We start from the raw sequence: 21,976 nt of genomic DNA on the forward strand, positions 1-21,976 counted from the left end.
AGTTTTAGGATTCTATGTTTTCCTTGGTGATTCTCTCATATCTTGGAAATGTAAAAAACAGCAAGTGGTGTCTAGATCATCAGCAGAATCAGAGTATCGAGAAATGGCTACTGCCACAAGTGAGATTGTTTGGTTGTTGACCTTGCTTAGAACTTTTGGTTTAGATCACAATCAGCCAGCCGCTTTGTACTGTGATAGTAAGGCAGCTTTATATATTGCTGCAAATCCTGTGTTCCACGAAAGAACGAAGCATATAGAGGTTGACTGCCACTTTATTCGAGACAAAATTTATGGAATCATTAAGACATTCCATGTTCCTACTCGACATCAAATTGCTGATTTCTTCACAAAGGCACTTGGATATAAACAGTTCTACTTCCTTCTGTCCAAGATGAACTTAATCAACATTTATAGTTCATCTTGAGGGGGAGTGTTAAGTATTAGATAGGTTGTACATATCTTTGTTATTTGTATTTTGTACATATAGGAGTAAACTACAGTAGCTTAGTATAGTTGATGACATATTGTTGTCGTTTAATACTGTACAGTTGATGAGTTAGCTAGGTTAGTTATAGATTTAATACACGTGTACAACAGTTTGTATTAGGTGAATATTTCTGTTACTGTTCACACCTCTGTTCTCACTATATAAGAGAACAGAGTCTGATAATTTAATACAAGAAATTCATTTTACAAGTTTACTTTTCTCTCTCTCTATGGTTCGTATTTCCTCCATTGATAGAACCTTCGAAGCTTGTATGTGATTCAATAAAGGAAACTTTGGGGATCCACTATCCTTGTATCTTCGGGCTTTATGTCGAGAAGGTGTGCATATACTATATTATGTTGTAACAGTAATACATATTTCTAATCATTTGATTTCTTCCTTTCTTTCAATACATATTTGCTAGAGATTTTGAACCATGCAATCTAAAATCATGCTTGAATAAATTGTAGCCTAAAATTTATGCAATAGTGGTGGCTAGAAGTTATGCCAATCTGTTAATTTGTATAAGCTAGGTAGCATGGGAACCAAACTGTCATGCAAGATACTTCCTCAAAGACTTATGACATTTTGCAATAGTGAGAGTGTCAATGCCTAAAATTGTTTGTAGATGTTGAAATAGTGTCTAACTGTTTGTCAAGTCTTTTCTATCATCTCTTACGTGATAGTTGTTAGATCATACATGAAATAAATCAAGTCGAAAAGTGTTTCATTGCCCTGAGTGGTTGATGGAGGATATAAGCTTTAATGGGCTCTGATACCAATTTTGATGTTGGATCTTTAGAAATTTGACACTATATTAGGATTCCTATATGACCTTGAAGGATTCTTGAATGAGGTTTATTGTTGAAGGGTTCAAATATGGTTAGGTGAATAAAGATTAGATCTTGAGGGAATTCGATGGTTGTTTGGCGTTGAAACAGTAAATTGAACTAGAAACAAATAATATGAAGGCAATTACACCCTTAAAGCTCTATCCTAATTTTATTGACTAAATTGCCAAATTGTTTTCTAGAAAGTTTAGGACTTCTAAAGAATATTTTCGTAGAAAGAATCAGACTCCTAATAAGAAATAAAATTAATTAAGAGCTTCTAAACCAAATAGAAAAAGAACTCAAAACATAAAATATGACTTATGGGTCTCTTGTGCAGCTCACTCTACAAAATATGGACTAACCTAACAACCCCTGTTTTGGTAAAACTTCATGAATATTGAACCAACAACTTTCTTACGTGCAGCCTGCAATGGAGATTAGGCTTATTAGGATTAAGTTTAGTCTAGGGTTTCTAGTAGTTTCTCTTAGCCTTGTATGTGCTTGCTTGTGTTTAAACTAAGGATTTATAAGATAGATTTTTTTTTTTTGATAAATAACAGAATTATATTTTTTTTTTGATAGGTAACATAAAATTTTATTAAGAAAAAATAGCTAACTCGAGTACATTGGCGATGTATAGTGGGGGCATAAATCAAGAACCAAAATTATAATGATCAAGTACAAAAGGAAGGGAAAAACAAGAAAAATGCAGCAATGCCGCACTTCAAACAAGGAGAGTATGTTAGAAAAATGACTTAATCTCTAGCAAAGACCGTTCACATCCCTCAAAGCATCTAGCCTTTCGTTCGCTCCAAATACACCACATCAAGCAATGCGGCACAATTCTCCAAAATTCTATATTGTGATGTCATTCGAATTTACCTTGCCAAGACTCAAACACCTCAATTACATTATGAGGGATTACCCAATGAAGACCAAACAAACAAAACACCAAAGACCACAGCTCAAAAGCTATGGGGAAATGAAACAGAAGATGATCCACCGCCTCCCCACACCTCTTACACATGTAATACCAATAAAGAACAATAATATGTCTTTTGCGAAAGTTATCAGTTGTAAGAATCTTACCTAAAGAAGCTGACCATGAAAAGAAAGCCACCCTTGGAGGAACCTTCGATTGCCACACCAACCTCCAAGGGAAAGAAAGAGTAGGAGGATAGAAAGAAAGATAAAAACCTCTAACCTCAATACTCCTTACTGGCATCCAAATAACCTTATCAGGGCCAACTCCATGCACTTTCGAAGATTAAACAGTGTCCATAAATCTGTCAAAAGAATCTTCCTCCCAATCCTGCGGTGAATGACTAAAATGAAGATTCCAATGAATTCTCTCACCAAACCAACACATGACCTCTGCCATTGAAGAGTCCCTTGCCTTACTAAGATAGTAAAGTTTTGGAAAAGCCTCTTTGAGAGTACAATCCCCACACTACACAAGCTTCCAAAACTTCACTCTATTACCATTACCCACATCATACTGTAGAGAAAATTAACCAGCTGCTTCTAATAAATTTTCAGAGGCTAACACCATATGCACTTGTCACTTTTTTTGTGCAACAACCACCCCAAACATTCCCTTATTTCGTCTCTATAACCCTCCTCCGTAATGTATCTATCTCTAAATCATACCTCCATAACCATTTGCCTAACAAGGCAGGGTTAAAACTTCTCAATTGTCTTATACCTAGCCCCACACCTGCATTGGCTTACAAACCTTAGCCCATTTCACCAGGTGTAATTTAGCATCCCCACTACTACCACTCCAAAGAAAATCTCTCTGTAACTTCTCCATGCGATTAGCAACCTTCCCAAGTAAAGGAAGAATGGAAAGGAAATAAGTAGGTAAGGAGGAGAGGGTACTTTTAATAAGAGTTACCTTACCCCCCTTAGATAAATAAAGCCTCTTCCATCTTGCTAGTCTTTGCTCCATCTTCTCTAATATAGGACTCCAGATTGATAGCTCCTTGAATTTAGCGCCCAAGGGAAGTCCCAAATATTTCAAAGGAAGGGAAGAATGCCTACAACCCAATAGCCCCACCAACACATCCAGATTATGTATCTCTCCAACTGCCGACTGGTACCAATTCTGATTTTCCCAAGTTAATTTCTAAACCTAAAGCTTCCTCAAATCTAGTCAGAATCTCCCTCAAAGTAACTAACTGATTAGGGTCAGCATTACAAAAAATTAGAGTGTCATTTGCAAATAAAAGATGAGACATTCTCATCGAAGTACTAGGGGTAGAACCTACATAGAAACTCAAAAGCTATCCAGTAGCTACTGCCACATCCAACATACAGCTCAAAGCCTCCATGACAACATCAAAGAGCAACAGAGATAGAGGATCTCCTTGCCTAATTCCCCTAGTGCGTCCAAAAAAATCCGAAGGACTCCCATTAATCAAGATGGAAAATTTAACAATCGAAATGCAACATATAATTTATTTTCTCCACATATCCAAAAATCCACAAAGCTACAACAAATACATTAAAAAATTCCAATTCACGTAATCGTATGCTTTCTCCACATCCAACTCACACCACCCTAGGAATCCGTGTCTTCAATCTACTATCAATACATTCATAAGCAATTAACACAGAAATTAAAATTTGCTTACCTTTCAAGAATGCATTCTGAGAATTTGAAATAGGCCCATGAGCCACCCTTTGGAACTGATTAGCCAACACCTTCGAAATAAGCTTGTAAATCCTACCAATTAAACTGATAGGTCGAAAATCCTTGATTTCCACAGCATCTACCTTTTTAGGGGAAAAAAAGAAGTATTAAGACTCTTCTAAAAAACAGCTTGAGTATGGAAGTTTTAAAAGACTTCCATAATCTCTTTCTTCAAAACACTCTAACAAGACTGGAAGAATGCCATGGAAAACCCATCTGGGCTAGGAGCCTTATCACCATTAAAGCCATTAAGCACCCCATACACCTCTTCCTCGTTAAACAACCTATATAACCAAATAGCATTTTCTTCAGAAATTCTAGTTTATTCCACGTCATTAAGGACGTGTCTATTAACCACATTCTCTTAATAAAGCTGCCTATAGAAATGAGAAATGCAAATGCACTCTGCTATGTCCTCCGGATTCAAGGACAGTTCTCCATCCACCATAAGCCTATCTATGGAATTTAACCTCCTAGGAGAATTGGCTATATGATGGAAAAATTTAGTATTCTTGTCTTCTTCTAATACAAAGCACTCTAGATTTTTGCCTCCAACAAATTTCTTCCAAAAGAGAAGTTTTTTCTAGCTCACCATAGATTCTTTCCAAATCCAGCTTTTCCCTGTCCGTTAGTCCACGACCCTCCTCAATAGTTCTCTGGTCCACTAAGATCCCTTCACAACTGTTTCCCCCATTCTTCTACATTTCCAAACACCTCCACATTCTATTTTTTCAAAAGCTTTAGTTTGTTTGCCCAAAAAAAACTCGGAGCACATTGAAAATGATAAGATTCCTACCAAGAATGCGCCCTATCCGCAAAACCGTCATCCTTAAGCCACATGTTCTCAAATTTAAAAGGCCTCTTGCTCGGATGAAAAGAACCACCCTCTAGGACAGTCGGAAAGTGATCCGATAATAACCTAGACATTCTTTGCTGGCAAACCATAGGAAACTTATCCTCCCAATCTGCTGAGAACAAAAATGTATCCAGCCTAGCCTTCAAAGCAACTTATCGAGAATTAGACCAAGTAAAAGTTCCTCCTTCCAAGGGGAGATCAATAGACCAAATAACGGAATTATATTAATAGAAAATCCAAGTCCACCGGGGGTGTACATAAGATTGAAATTAAGTATGTTTATGTTTCTTTATTGGTTTGACTTCTGTGTAGGAGAGATTTTTTTTGCCAAGCAAATCTATTCAAGTCTATAAACATAGGTAGCGTTAATGTTGGTGAATCTAATCTACTCTTTTGGTCCATTTTGTAATAATTTCTTCTTTTTAGGATTAATGGTTAATAATATGGTTTTATAGCGGAGGGTTTTTATCCAAAATTTGTCTTTTCTCATTTAAGTTCAAAAACCCATGTGTTCAGGAGTGTCAGAATTATTATTGATGATTAAATCTGTCACTTCACATACTTATTTTGTAGGACAAGTGACCTCTCAAGCCAAAGTTTGACACCATATTAGGACTCATCTATTCCAAATTTTTATGCTTTAAGTTAACCGACAATGTTTATAAAGCACCCCCTACACTAACATGATTATTTGTAATAACAAAAATTAAATGTTAATGATGGAGTTTCATGTTTATTTTGAGGCATGGTTTCTAGTTTCTCTGCAGTCTTCTTTTTCTTTCTCAGTGTGCATTGGAATAGCTCTCTATTTTGCTGTTTCAACATGTGCTACTAACTTACAAAATAATTTAAACCTTTGTCTGTATGTTGAATTGTTGATAACAATATTATTTTGACTAATAATTTTTATGTAATGAGGGCTTGACTATTTGAGTTGAGCCATGTATGAGGCTGGCCATTGTTGTTTAGGTTTTTACTTTAGGATCTAGCATAGTAGCTTGGAAGATTTCTGTTTAGAAAATAATTAATTCTTAGTCTACAATGGAATCACAAGTTATGTCACCAGATGTTGTATTAGGACCTTCTAGTAGTCATTATCTTTGTTCAAATTCTATCATTAATTAAAACTCAGTATACATTTTTTCAGGTTAGTTTGTAGTGCTTCTACCCATAGTTTATTGTTCTAGCTTTTAGGTTTATTACAGCTGTGGATTACTACCTCTTTAATAATCTAGTAGGTTCAAAGAATACATATTTATTCACTGTGTTTTTTACTTACGTTTTGGATTTTTCTTCATTCGACGTCACTAAGAAATGTTTCTGAGCTCGTACTCATGTTCAAATCCAGGCAGGATTGTTGAGTTGCTAGAAGCTTTAGAAGCTATGGCAAAAGATAACCAACCAATTCCACCACGAGCCATGATCTTGAGCAGGAAGTACCGGTCTTTAGTGAGCTCATGGATTGAACCTCTACAAGAAGAAGCTGAACTTGGATATGAGATTGATTACATTGCTAGGTTTGCTTTATAATCAATATATTACTACAGTGCTGCGAGTCTATTCATTGACATTCATTATTTTAGTTATTTCATTGAGTGTAAATTGCAAGCTAAAAAGTGTACGTTCCTGTGTACTAGAGCTAAGCAACATTTTCACTGATGAAAATACCAAGTACACAGGGAGTATACATGGAACAACATATCAAACTCTCTAAGTAAAAGATCAAGCATATTCAGGAATGAACACAATGAAAAAAGAGACCTTCATGTCTTTTTTATACAATTTTGTATTATGTTATAAGTTTTAGCCCTCCATTCTATAATTTCTTATTTTTAGATTTGCCGAATGCTCTGTTCCCCTATTGTGCACAGCAGCATTGTTTCTAATCTATATCTGTATTATATTAAGAAATTTTGTCTCTCTGCCACTTAGATGTAGACAAATGTAAGAATATTGTATAGACAAATATGTTCTCAATATTTCATCGTTAGTCTTCTAAATAGCAAAATAGCTTTCATGGTAGACCATCTTGGCATGAAACTAAATTGATTCTTCAATATTGTTATTTTGTGTGTTAATCTATGTTCTATCACTTTTTCCCAGTGTTTCATCATGTGACTGAAACTTAATTCCATGGCAATTTGTACAGTTTAAAACATCTCCTTTGTTCAAGCTCCACCACCTAATTCTTGGGTTCTCTGTCTACTGTATCTTCTTTCCATCTTCTAATACAAATATCTAGCACTAGCAGCTGATGTTGTGGTTACATTCTTTCTTTGTCTCACCTTTGCAATCTATACAACATTTACTATCAAATTTTGGATTAAGGATGAAATCTGTTTGGCTAATGATTGTCTAACTTTTGATGTTAATTTGTGTGTGAATCTCTTCTTGAATCAAAGTGTTCATCAATATCAATTCACTTATGGTTGTGAAGTCTAAAATGGCATTTCTTGATTCTTTCTTACTGCATTCAAATCCCCCTCTCTTTTCCAGCATTATCCTTCAGGTCTCCTCCAATTAAAATATCCAAGTTGGTAACACATGCATCAATTCATTTATTTAAAATTTATTTCTTAATGTTTTCTTCCAACTCTATTTGAGGAACATACACTGTAACTATATTAATTGTCTCTTCTCTTAAATCAAGTTATTTATCAATAAAATTTTATCCTCTATCATCATAACCTCAACAATTCTTCAAGAATTTTATCTACGATTATCCTTTCCCCATTTTTATTTTTATCTTTTTATGGATATTGTAATTTATATCTTGTATGTTCAACTTCCCTAGATTTCTCACCTAGCCACTTAAGTGTGAATTTGTTTATTCTCCTTCTGGTCATTGTATCTATTATTTTTCCCAGTTTCCCAATTAAAGACCCTTTATTCCATGACTATATGAGTCCTATTATCATGAAATAGCATCTTTACCTTTTGCTTGTGGAATCAAAACTCAAATATTGAATAGCAATTGATGGGTCTTTTGACGTTTTATTTTGCTTCAAATATTTTATTTGATCATTTATTTCTTCATTTTTTTCCAGGCATGTTTTACCATTGGTCTAGTGTGTTAGAAGTTAAACTTGTTTGTAATTAATCGTTCATAAATAAGTGAGTTTCATAAGTTAATGTAGTGGGAAGTTTATTGAAGTTATGTGTGAGATTTATGAATGTAAGAGTTAGAAAATAAATGTAGTGAGAGTTAAAGGTTGGATGGTGTACTATATAAACCGATTCATCCGTCAAGTTCTAAGCAAGAGTTGTAGAGAAATACAAGACCTTATAGAGTTCTAACTCTTCCCTCTCCACTCTCTCTCTCTTTATTTAATTTGTGAGTGTGAGTCTCTTCTACACACTAAGTAGTGTGTGGATATTTGTGAGAGTAAGTGAGGAAAGGCCCATCAGTATTTTGTTTTATTTCCAACAAAGTGGTATCAGAGCCAATCGATTCGTGGTGAGAATGACTATTGCTAATGGGATGGTGTCATTCCAATTTCATCGACTTACCAAACAAAACTTTGAAAATTGGAGTATCCGAATGAAGGCGTTGCTCGGATCCCAAGATGCGTGAGAGATTGTGGAGAAAGGTTATGTGGAGTCACAAGATGAAGAATCTTTAATCCCAAACCAAAAGGAAGCCTTGCAAAAAGCTCGAAAGAAAGATCAACAAGCACTTACGTTGATCTATCAAGGCTTGGATGAAACTATGTTCGAGAAAGTTGCAAATGCAACTTCATCCAAGCAAGTATAGGAGATTCTTAAAAACTCTCTAACGGGAGTTGATAAAGTGAAGAAAGTTCGCCTTCAAACGTTGAGAGGCGAGTTTGAAGGTTTGCACATGAAAGAATCTGAATCTATTTCAGATTATTTTTCAAGGGTGTCGGCAATTGTAAATCAATTGAAGAGATATGGTGAGAACTTGGATGATTTTCGTGTAGTAGAAAAAATTCTACTGTCATTAACTTCAAAGTTTGACTTTATTGTTGTAGCAATTGAGGAATCAAAAGACTTAGAGTCAGTGACCATTGACCAACTCATGGGATCATTACAAGCCCATGAAGAAAGGCTCAATAAGAAGAAGCAAGAGCCTTTGGAGCAAATCCTACAAGCAAAGCTCACCTTGAATGAGAAAGGTTGGCGTTAAAGTAGCCAAAGAGGCCAAGGACATGGACGTGGTAGAGGGAGAGGATTTGGAGGAAGAAATTATCAAAACTCTCCCAATTATGAAGAGAGGGGTCAAAGTTCAAAATCCACAAGAGATCATGGAAGAGGAAGTTTTTCAATACCATATAAAAGAAGGTATGATAAGTCTAATATCAAATGTTATAATTGTCAGAAGTATGGGCATTATGCTTCTGAATGTAAAAATGCCGCTAACACTATTGAGGAGAAAGCTAACTATGTTGAAGATAAAAATGAAGAAGTGGAGCCGACTTTGTTGTTGGCATACAAAGGAGAAGGCAAAGAAGAAAATGGTGCGTGGTATCTTGACTCTGGTGCTAGCAACCATATGTGTGGGAATAAAAGGATGTTTATGGAGATTGATGAATCGGTGGTCGGGAGTGTTACCTTTGGTGACTCATCCAAAGTTTCAGTGAAGGGGATAGGTAAAATTCTTATCCGTTTAAAGAATGGAGATCATCAATTTATTTCTGATGTATATTATGTGCCAAGCATGAAAACTAATATTTTGAGCTTGGGACAACTTCTTGAGAAAGACTATGATATCCAGTTGAAAGATCGTAGTTGCTTAATAAGGGATCATCGAAATAATGTGATAGCTAATGTTCCTATGACAAGAAATAGAATGTTCTTGTTAAATATTCAAACTGATGCTATTAGATGTCTAAAGGCTTGTTTTAAAGATTCTTCTTGGCATTGGCATCTAAGATTTGGGCACTTAAACTTTGGAGGACTACAGTTGTTGACAAAGATGAAGATGGTGAGAGGATTGCCTTCCATTGAGCATCCTAACTAGCTTTGTGAAGGATGTCTCCTTGGCAAGCAATCAAGGAAAAGCTTTCTAAAAGAAGCTAGTACAAGAGCAACCAAGCCATTGCAACTTGTTCATACTGATGTGTGTGGACGTATCAAGCCATCATCACTTGGTAAAAGTAACTACTTTCTTCTCTTTATTGATGACTTTAGTAGAAAAACATGGGTTTATTTTTTGAAGCAGAAATCTGAAGCATTTGGTGCATTTAAGAAATTTATGGCATTTGTAGAAAAGCAGAGCGGTCATGAAATTAAGGCCTTAAGATCTGATAGAGGAGGCGAATTCACATCAAATGAATTCAAAAAATTTTGTGAAGCAAATGGGATTCGCCGCCCTCTAACAGTTCCAAGGTCACCACAACAGAATGGTGTAGCAGAAAGAAAGAATCGCTCAATTCTTAATATGGCCAGAAGCATGTTGAAGAGCAAGAAAATGCCTAAAGAATTTTGGGCTGAAGCTATAGATTGTGCAATCTATTTGTCCAATCGTTGCCCCACAAGCAGTGTACAAAGAAAAACCCCACAACAAGCTTGGAGTAGGAAGAAGCCTACAGTTTCCCATCTTCGTGTATTTGGGAGCATTGCATATGCACATGTACCAGATCAAGAGAGATCCAAGTTAGATGATAAAAGCAAGAAGTATGTGTTCATTGGCTATGATCCAAGCTCTAAGGGATATAAGCTCTATAATCCGAGCACTGGAAAAGTCATTGTTAGTCGAGATGTGGAATTCGACGAAGAAGGCACATGGGATTGGAGTACCCAAGAAGAGGAGAAGTATGATTTCTTTCCTCTATCTGAAGAGGTAGATCAAGGGAATGAAGTTTAGGAAGAGCCTACCACTCCACCTCCATCACCAGCAGCATCATCTCCCATTCATGAAAGTCCATCATCATCATCTTTACTAGAAGGAAGTTCTAGTGAAAGACCAAGAAAAATGAGAAGTATCCAGGATCTTTATGATTCAATAGAGATTACTGATGATGTAACACTTTTTTGTCTGTTTGCTGATTGTGAACCTACAGGATTTGAAGAAGCAGTGCGAGACAAAAAAATGGAGAAATGTTACGGATGAAGAGATCAAGGCAATAAAGAAGAATGATACATGGGAGCTTGCAACTCTTCCAACTGGAAAGAAGACAATTGGTATAAAATGGTTGTACAAGTTGAAAAAGAATGCAAAAGGAGAGGTAGAGAGATACAAAGCAAGATTGGTGGTGAAAGGGTATAGTCAACAGCAAGGTGTTGATTATGATGAGGTATTTGCCCCAGTTGCTCGTTTGGAAACTATACGATTGCTAATTTCTTTAGCAGCTCAGAATCAATGGAGAATTTTCCAAATGGATGTAAAATCCGCATTTTTGAATGGCTACATTGATGAAGAACTTTATGTTGAGCAGCCTATAGGCTATGTTGTAGAGGGGCAGGAAGATAAAGTTTTGAAGTTAAAGAAAACTCTATATGGCCTAAAACATGCACCAAGAGCTTGGAATAGTAGAATTGACAAATACTTCTAGGTTAATGGGTTTTTTAAATGCCCACATGAACATGCGCTTTATTATAAGGTGCATACAAATGGAGATATCTTAATTGTTTGTCTGTATGTAGATGATTTGATTTTTACAGGCAACAATCCAAGTATGTTTGAAGACTTCAAGAAAGCAATGACTAAGGAGTTTGAAATGACAGATATTGGACTTATGGCCTATTATCTTGGCATTGAAGTGAAGCAGATGGAGGATGGGATTTTTATTTCCCAAGAAGGTTATGCGAAGGATATTCTCGAGAAGTTTAAGATGTTAAATTCCAATCCAGTTAGCACCCCTGTAGAATGTGGAGTGAAGTTGTCAAAGCATGTTGATGAAGAGAAGGTTAATCCAACATTCTTCAAAAGTTTGATCAGAAGTCTGAGGTATCAAACATGCACAAGGCCAGACATTCTTTTTGGTGTTAGACTAGTTAGTCGTTACATTGAAGTACCGAAGATGACTCATTTGAAGACTGCCAAGAGAATTCTTCGCTATTTAAAAGTTATACTGGATTATGGACTGTTGTATTCACCCTCTAAAGATTTTAAACTTGTTGGCTACAGTGATAGTGATTGGGCTAGAGATACGGATGATAGAAAGAGTACTACTAGTTTTGTATTCTATATGGGTAATACTGCATTTACATGGACGTCCAAAAAGCAGCCAATCGTGACGCTTTCCACTTGTAAAGCTGAGTACGTTGCTGCTACCTCCAGTGTTTGTCATGCAAAGTGGCTTAGAAGTTTATTGAAAGAGTTGCAAATGTTTCAAGAAGAAGCTACGAAGATATTTGTGGACAATAAGTCAGCACTAGCTCTTGCAAAGAATCCAGTTTTTCATGACCGAAGCAAGCACATCGACACAAGGTATCATTTTATTCGAGAATGTATTGCAAGAAAAGAAGTTCATCTTGAGTTCGTGAAGTCATATGATGAGGTTGCAGATATACTCACTAAACCACTCAAGTATGACACATTCAACAAGCTGCGAGCCTTACTTGTAGTAATCAAGAAAACAAGTTTAAGGGGGGATGTTAGAAGTTAAACTTGTTTGTAATTAATCGTTCATAAATAAGTGAGTTTCATAAGTTAATGTAGTGGGAAGTTTATTGCAGTTATGTGTGAGATTTATGAATGTGAGAGTTAGAAAATAAATGTAATGAGAGTTAAAGGTTGGATGGTGTACTATATAAACCGATTCATCCGTCAAGTTCTAAGCAAGAGTTGAAGAAAAATACAAAACCTTATAGAGTTCTAACTCTTTCCTCTCCACTCTCTCTCTTTATTTAATTTGTGAGTGTGAGTCTATTCTACACACTAAGTAGTGTGTGGATATTTGTGAGAGTAAGTGAAGAAAGACCCATCAGTATTTTGTTTTATTTCCAACATAGTGCATGCTCTGATCATAACTTTACTGTAAGGTATTGAGTGTCTTTGCACATGAATCAGGTATATTGAAGAGGGTGGGCTTACTGGTGACCGCAAGCGATGGGTACCTAGAAGGGGGAAAACTCCTCTAGATCCAGATGTTGCTGGGTTTATATACTCTAATCCTATTGAAACCTCCTTTAAACAAAGATGTATTGAGGATTTGAGGGAACACCACCGAAAGCTTTTGAAAACCTTACAGAATGAAGGACCTTCAGCTCTAGGGGATGCAACAGAATCTGATTATATCAGAGTGGAGGAATGGTTAAAGAAAATCATAAAAGGTCCCGATCAGAATGTTTTAAAACCCAAGGCTGCTAGTAAGATGATAGTATCTGAACTGAAGGAAGAACTAGAAGCACAAGGTCTGCCAACTGATGGAACTAGAAATGTTCTTTACCAGCGTGTGCAAAAAGCAAGGAGAATAAACCGCTCTCGTGGTCAGCCTCTATGGGTTCCTCCCATTGAGGAGGAAGAAGAAGAGGTTAATCTCCTCTTATTAATTTACTCTTAAATCATATACATATTTCCTGAATACTCATATATCAATCTGTATTTTTTTCATCTGGCAGGTTGATGAAGAGCTTGATGAACTAATATCTCGGATCAAGCTTGAAGAAGGAAATACAGAGTTCTGGAAACGGCGCTTCCTTGGAGAAGGATTTAGTGATGATCATGAGAAGCCTCTGGACATGAGCAAATTAGAACCTCCAGATGTGTTGGATGATGCTGATGTAGAAGATGCTGCAAAAGAGGTGGAGGACGATGAGACTGATGAGGAGGAGGTCGTAGACCAGACTGAGAGCCAAGATGGAGACAGGGTAAAGGATAAGGGGGTCGAAGCCAAGAAGCCACTTCAAATGATTGGAGTTCAATTGTTGAAAGATTCTGATCAAACAACTACTTCATCCAAAAAGTCGAGGAGAAGGTCCTCTCGAATATCAGTGGAGGTATTAAAGTCTGTAATGGTTTCATTTCTTACTATTCCTTTTTTTTGGGGGGTGGCTGTTTAAGTTTCTGATATCAACTCAGTAGGTTAATTTTTTAACCTGATGCCACTGTTTCGGTTCCACAACAAGATAAAAAAGTCAGGAAGAGTTGCTTGTTTTTTTTTTTTTTTTTCTTCGGATAAGTAACGTAAGAATTTTTATTAACAAAAAAAACCAAGTATACTGTAATTGTACTACAGCGGCACAAATCAAGAACTCAGATTCCAACGATCAATAAGAGTTGCATTTTTTTTTTTTGGATAAGTAATGTAAGAATTTTTATTAAGAAAAACAAGCCTAAAATGTGAGAATACAATATCTTCAGGCATGTGGAGTATTTGGGTAGAGAGATGCTAGGACTTTTGAAGGAACTGTGTTTTATTATGTTAGACTAAAATTACTATTATTTATATCACATTTCAAATAGATAATGATTTGAGAGTTTTCTTCCAGGGCTTTTTTATATTTGTAAATATCTGTAATTTGGATGTTCTTTTTTTCCTTTTTTATTTACTTTTGCGTATCTCTTGTATATGTCTCATGTACTAGGTTTGATGCCCTTCCAATTTAATTTTTTTGAAATATATTTATGTTAAAGAAAAAAGAATATAGACCTGAAGTTTGTTTGTTTGTTTTTTTTTTTTTTTTTTTTTTCTGAGAATCAATATAGGCCTGAAATTTGTATAGCAGAATTAATGGTCACTGTCCAAAAATACAACTTAACTTAGAAATTTTTAGTGATTTGTCACATATAATATGAATCTTTTTGAACTTATCAATAAAATAAATGCTAGTCTTTTTTTTTTTTTTTTTTTTTCAATAAGTAGAAATGCTAGTCTTTTTGGCTTTATAATTTCTATGAATATGAATATCCGCTGAAGATTGGATGTATTAGTGGAATATTTGAGTTTTTTAAGTTGTAAGTCATATTAGACTTAGTGTCTTTCTTTCTTCTTTTATTAGTTCATTCTATTCCTTTTGAAGCCAAAACCCTAAAATTTTCCACCCTTCCAGATAGCAAATCATCCCTCTTAACATCATTAAAAGCAAAACCTTTTATTTTTGCCAGAAAATTCTAGCAAGTAGTTTTCCATGTTTCAAATTTCTTTCATCCATCAAAATTCAATTTTTTTCAAATCATAAGTCAAACCATAAATCCTAATACTTCCCTTTGGATAATCCTGTATCCACAGATCTCCTTAGCCTTACTGCAAGTACACTTAGATAGGTTTCCTCAATCTAAGCAATGTCACTAATATGTTTAAATTATTATAATAATAGTCTTTTTCATATCTGGTTTCTTGGTCGGATGTGCTTTGATTCTTTAATTGAAAAATTTAAGAGCATATGCTAGGTGTGGAATTCTGTATATTGGTTTTTTGCTTTTGTTATTAGGGTTCCACTAACTGTGGAATAGGACCACAATCTGTCTTTGGACCTATAATCTTACCTCAGAATATGGATGCAGGACGATGATGATGAGGACTGGTTTCCTGAGGATATATTTGAGGCATTTAAGGAGCTGAGAAAAAGGAAGGTGTTTGATGTGTCAGACATGTATACATTAGCTGACGATTGGGGTTGGACATGGGAGAGAGAACTAAAAATGTTACTCCTCGAAGATGGTCGCAAGAATGGGAAGTTGAGTTGGCTATTAAAGTTATGCTGAAGGCAAGTCCTATACCTTTTTCTCCCTTCTTTCTTTGCATGTGACATTAGTAATCCTTATTTTTGATGAGTACAATATTTCTTCCACAACCTTTATCCTTTGTCTCCCCCCCCCCCCCCTTCCCCTCCTCTTTTTTTTTTTTTTTTTTTGGATAAGTAAGAAAAAAGTATATTCAATAAACTATTTTATGCAAAGAAGCACAAAGCATATCAAAGATTACAATAAATAGAGAAAAACAAGAACAAAGAAAAGAAACTAATTACAAAGAATAGAGAGTTAAGAATCAAAGGGAGAGATTTCACTAGATGTGAGTTCCCATGCCCTAGACCAATAAAAAAGTGTACCAGTAAAAAAGGCAAGCAACTGGTCACCAGATCTATCTAAATCTTCAAAAGTCCACCGATTATGTTCCCTTCAAATACACCACATCAAACACAACGGAACTAAATTCCGAATGTTAGATGAATGCTTCCCCAACCAATTCCACCAACCTAAAATGAAATCTGCAACCGATCTTGAGAGGACCCATGAAATCCCAAAAGTTCTAAAGACAAAACTCCTCAAATGATGAGCCTTGTCACAATGTAGCAACAAATGATCCACTGTCTCGCCACAGCAATGACACATGATGCACCAATCAATGAAATCAAAACCCCTACTCTGCAAATAATGGCGTCTCTTTTTTGTGCGCCTGACTGCTTGTCATGTGGTTCCTTGAATTCACTTTTCTTTTGCCCTATCTTTGAGTAGTTGTTAAAAATTGAAGCTGCAACTAGTGCTGCCAAGGAGCCAAGCGGCATTCAGCCTTGAGCTACTTGAAGTTATTCTTGATGAAGAAACTATATCTCTTGCCTTCTATCTTGAATTGAGCTTTGACTACCAAACTTGAGCTTGGATTGTCAAAAAACTATCGGCTTGAGCTTGGCTTAGTTTGGTTTGTTAAATTTGTCAAGTTGACCCATGCTTGAATAGAGATTGAGCCTCACTTCAATTGAAGTCTTGAATGTGTGCTGGATTTGTCAACCAGTTAACCTTATAATGGCTTAAAATTGCAATCCTGATTGCCATACAGTAGTTCTTAAGGCAACAAATATGTTTGAATTCAATCGATTCCAATTGAATTCTTAATTCAGCAAATAAACTGATATTTTTCTGAGTATTTGAATTTTTAATCAACATGAAAGCCAAAAGTTTGCCTTCTTGTTGCTCACTGCATGGAAAACGTAGAAAAAAAGTACTTATAAAAAAACAAAAGAAAACGTAGAAAAAAGGTGTCTTGAGTCAAAGGGTTCCCTCAAATAAGTGAAAGATTGGAGAATAGATACCTGTCTCTTTCTCTCTCTACCCCCACAACTCACTTTATTGCTTTAAAACTCCCTAAAAATTGCTCAACTTTACGTCAAAATGCTGTCACAATCACTCTTCCATCTTCAAGATAAACGAGAGAGAGAGAGAGAGAGAGAGAGAGAGAGAGAGAGAGAGAGAGAGTCCATGGTGGTTTGGCTATTTGGATTCTTTAGGTTTTGGGTGTTGAGGAATCATGCTCCAATCGTAACATTGCAAATTCGAAGGCACCTGCTAGTAGCTCTACCAGTTTTCAGCCTTAGCTACTGTATGCATTTATAAATGGATACTTTTTCTATGCAATTAGTTGAAGTTTTAATCAAATTGGATAACTTTTTTACTGCGCTAGTTTATATGGAGAAGACCTTTCCTCTTCTCTGAAATGTTGAGGCCAAAATTTACCGGCTAAAAAGAGGGAAAGAAGCCTGTTGAAATAAGGAAAGTGGTGGCAAGCATTTGTTGGAAGAAGAGAGCAGGGTTCACATAGCAATCCAAACAATCACTGATTTGATATCCACTTCATGTTATGCTTTACACTAATGAGACGAACAGTGATCAACCAACTTAATGCCTTCCCTAACCAAAGCGGACTCGAGGGCTCTTGGTATTGATGGGAATGAACCCTATCAAAGTGAAAAGCAGCAAACGGAGATTGAAGAAGCAAGCCCATATCAGAGAAAGCCATTGCTCGCTAGCCCCTTTCTATTAGTAAGGTTGTCAAAAGGCTAAACTTGAGTTCCTTAATGAAAAAACTAAGAAAATAGGGGTAAGTGGGCACAACAAGCAAGAAAAGGCCCCTTAAATACATGGCCGTTGTGTAACTCCTTGAGAATCATGTCATTTGCCTGTCACGTGTTGCCACTAGAGTTATGAAAACTTGAAGTAAGCTCATGACTCGCCCCAATCTCTAAAGGGGCTTATATGAGCGGAGTGCTTAAGCCCCAATAGAGATTGGGGCAAGGGTGGCTTTTTCAATTTTTTTTCTCGTATTGGTCTTAGTGATCTTTCAAAAGTCCCCTCCTTGTTTGTTCTGGATTTTTTATTTTGATAAATAATTAGTTAAGCCTTCTTAGTAAAAAAAGAAGCGATATTCTTCCTTGACTCTATATCAAAAAATGTAGTCTACCCTTTTGTCAATGACAAACCTCAAATGTAGCTTGTTAATTTCACAAATATCAAATGTATGACAAATATTTTAGATGTATAATTAGTTACAGGAACACTTGCAATTTTGTCTTTTGTCCTTTTTGGCTGCATTGGATTTTATGTTGGACAAGCTTCATCACTGTAGGTGATCACTAGGTCACACTTCTTGTACCCGTATCAGATAGAAAAGCATATTGAAATCTAGAATTTGTTGATTTAACTGAACCTTTGAATTGTGAATGCATGATGGTGATGGCGTTTTGGGGAAGAGACTCATTTGTGGGGACTGGTCATTGCATTAAATCATGGGGTGGATGGGGGGTGGATGGAGAATGAAAGCCACTGTAGAAATCATAGATGATTTGATGTAGCTAATGGAAAGAGTGTCATTGTAGGGTAGGATGAATTTATGCATTTTGAGGTGGTGAATAGAGAATGTGTACGATTTTGGCATGATAACTGATAAGTGGTGTGGTGATCTACCCTTGTACTGTTTGGTAGTTGACTGGAACAGTTTAGTGGCTTCATACTTGGAATGCAATACTGAGGGAGAGAGAAATACTAAGATGTTTGCTTTATAAACAATTTTAATGACTGGGAGTTGGATTTGGTTGTTTCCTGGATTGGATTATTGCATTCAAATATAAGGAGGATAGGTGAAAAATTTGTTACTTTATTGTGATTTTGCCTATGCGATATGGGGCCACGTGCTTAGTATTTTTTGCAGTTAATTGGGTGCAGCCACATATAGTATTTTTTGCAGTTAATTGGCTTTTGTGGTGGGAGTGGAATCCCTGTACTTTTTTGAACATGTGGAAGGCTCAGAAGTGTAGTTGAGGCTTTCATCTCTCTTTGTTTTTTTTTTTTTTTTTTTATTTTTTTTTTTTATATTTTAATGATAGGTAGTTGAGGCTTTCATCTCTTACTTGTTGAATGATTGACTGTTCTGGATCTCAGTAACGGTACTGCCACCGAGTTTGCTAATTCAATCTGTTAATTGTAATTATTTAGACATTCTTGTGCTTTGTATCGTTCATGAGGTAGTTTTTTTTTTTTTTAACAAAGAATATGATAAATTTACTTATATATAAAAAAAAGAAGTGTCATGTTCCTAAACCGCAGGTGGTAACTGCCACTTCTCAAATTCTCTCGTGTGAAAATGTTATTTTTCTAGATGCACATAATCTTTTTATTACAGATTTTGAACTCACTATGTCAACATCTACACATTCTTGTGAGAAGAGGAAATGCTATTTGAGTTTGATCTCATTAGCAACATATTTGTTTACTTAATACTCCCTCTATTTCAATTTATTAACTTTTAAATTGAATATTAATATACCCCTGAAACTTTTGGTTTTTTATTTTTTGAATTTTCCTGCATTGTTTTGCAATTTGAGGACTAAAATAATACATTCTAAACATCTATAATGGCTATTTAGTGGATTTTTCATATTTTATATATATGTTGAACATTTTTGGTTTAACTACATATTCAAGTGGCCGATAGTAGTTGGGCATCAAGAATTTGTAAGGACCATCAAAATGGGATGAAGAGTGTGTTTTACTAACATAGCTTAATTTTTTTTTTTTTTAATGCTATATGAACTTCTTGTATATATTAAGCGCATGTGCATATTTGTATCTGTGCTTTCTAATGACTAGAGCTGGGATGAACCTAATTAGTAAATATCTATTTCTGTTGAGATGCATCCATGGAAGTCAAAGGTGAGCCAGATGCTAGACTAGGCACCCAGGCGAGGCAAGGTGCTAGGGCTAGAGCCTAATTCCCCTCCCTTCCTCATTTATTTTTTAAATTTATAATTGCATTTATTCTAATCTTGTTGTAAAACCTAAACTATATTGAGAATTTGGCTCCTCTCTCTAGTCAGTCTAGCGCCTTTTTGTCACCTCACGTCTTGGGCAATACAAGGCCTTTGTGCCTTAAGGTTGCCTTTGACTATGTTGAAAACATCGTTCAACCCAAGAGATGGAAAAATTTACTTGTTTTTCTAAATACTTTTACAGTCCAGAAAACGCATTGGCTGCATTGAAACTTACCTGAGAGTTTGCCTATGAGCTCTAGCTCAAATGGTACCTCATTCCCTTAAAAGTTCTTGGTGGAGGGTGAAGTTGTGGTTCAAGATCCATTGGGTGCATGTGTAACTTACCAATAATAAAAAAAAAGAAAAAAAAAATCAATCGTTGATCAAAGAGTTACTACCTAGAGGCTAGCATTGATCCTGAGTTACTGCATCAATTCCTATTTGATAATACCCCTAAGTATCACATTTATTTTTAGTAAGCAAAACTAAGGTAGGAAGGGGGCTGTTGAGGGTGGGAAGGTCTTGGTTTAAATTCTGCTGCTGAACAGAAAATGAAATATTGATGTTATGTTGTTAACACTTTCCAAGTGATTTAAAAGGGCTTTATGAGTCCTCCCTTGTCAGGACAGTGGTTGAGCAAAAGTGTAGTAAAAAACTTTAGTAAGTTAATGTTTTGATTAACACTAAATTTATCAAAGCAAGTGTGTTTTGACACTTGTTTTGTCAAGAGCCTTGTAACTCAATTGGCGTCTCTTGGTGTTTTTAATGGAGACATCCAGGGGCCAAATCCACCCCCTCCCTCCCCGCCCCAATTCTAACTATCGAATCAAAAAAAGTTTGTTATATTTGAATATATGATTTCTCTTAACTTGACACGTATAGCATGTATTAATAGTATATTAAAACCTAGGCCTGAAGGATTAACTTGTGATTTCATTGATGTGGAAACTTTACCACTTCCTTACAAGCATCTTCTGTAATTATCTTTTTTTTTTTTTAAAAAAAAAAAAATTATATAATTCAGGTAATAGAATTGGGTGGAAATCCCACTATTGGCGATTGTGCCCTGATATTGCGCGCAGCAATAAAGGCTCCGTTGCCATCGGCTTTCTTGAAGATCCTGCAGACAACGCACAGTCTTGGCTACGTATTTGGGAGGTAAGATCCAGGTCTTAACTGATAAAGAAAGATCATATTTTTTGATTTGATTGTAAAGAAAGATAGATTATGAGAGATGCGATTTTCTAGATTCAGTTTGACCACTTTCCATGTGTTGGGCATCGATCTGTATGTTGTTTGCATTATCAATTTTGGAAGTTTGCTTATATGCCCATTAAGTAAAGGTGGAAAATCTTGCATGGATAAACTTGATCTCTTTATAGAGCAATATCAACAAAAGAACGCAATTTAAGAGTTGCATGATTAGTGGGACAGCATGGATGGACTTTTTCTAATGGTTTGTTTGGATTGAGGGAGAGGGAAAATGAGTAAAGTAGAGTAGAAATAACCCAAAATTAGTCTATTTTCAACCAACTCTATTCTATTCCCCTTCACTCCTCCCTCAATCCAAACGGGCCCTAAATTGTTGATGCATTAGATTGATGTAACAATGTGATTCTTTTTTTTTAGCATTTTAGTAGTTTTCTTGCATTCGGATACGATGCATATATATATATATATATATATATATATTTATATATATATATTTCTTTGAGCATGGAAAGTTAGAAACTTCATCGTGGTTATGTAATTCATCAGAAAAAGTCCAATCCAAAAAAGCCTTAAAATTGTCTATCTTTTTTGGCTTTATGAAATTATTACCATAAAACTTATCTTATTGTGTTTCCTCTATTGCAGTCAGCTTTATGATGAAATCATCTTGTTATGTCTCGATCTTGGGGAACTAGATGGAACAAAATTTTTAAATAACTATAAAATGTAAACAATATTATTAGTTGGGCAACGTTTCAAACTAATTTGGTTTCTAACAAATCGAGTTCATTGAACTCAATTTTGGGCTTATAAATCGAGTACAATGTACTTGATTTCTCCGTCGCGGCACCGGCTGATGTGGACAAAATGTCCACGTAGATTTAAAAATCGAGTCTAGTAAACTCGTTTTAAGAACTCGAGTCTAAGAGACTCGATTTGTGTTCAGTGTCCCATATCTCTCCTAC

General features: G+C 35.7%; 1 protein-coding gene across 1 annotated transcript; it reads left to right on the forward strand.

Moving 5' to 3' along the window:
* The first annotated feature begins 773 nt into the window (after window positions 1-773).
* On the forward strand, window positions 774-21,745 carry LOC142629775 (uncharacterized). The gene is made up of 7 exons (XM_075803811.1): window positions 774-825; window positions 6,220-6,388; window positions 12,847-13,309; window positions 13,398-13,775; window positions 15,283-15,485; window positions 20,824-20,957; window positions 21,657-21,745. The coding sequence occupies exons 2-5, from the start codon at window positions 6,255-6,257 to the stop codon at window positions 15,481-15,483; spliced, it is 1,176 nt and encodes a 391-aa protein (XP_075659926.1). The 5' UTR covers window positions 774-825; window positions 6,220-6,254; the 3' UTR covers window positions 15,484-15,485; window positions 20,824-20,957; window positions 21,657-21,745.
* The last annotated feature ends 231 nt before the right edge of the window (window positions 21,746-21,976 follow it).

The sequence above is a fragment of the Castanea sativa genome, chromosome 3 (genome assembly GCF_040712315.1).
Source record: "Castanea sativa cultivar Marrone di Chiusa Pesio chromosome 3, ASM4071231v1".
In the NCBI taxonomy this organism is placed as follows: domain Eukaryota; kingdom Viridiplantae; phylum Streptophyta; class Magnoliopsida; order Fagales; family Fagaceae; genus Castanea; species Castanea sativa.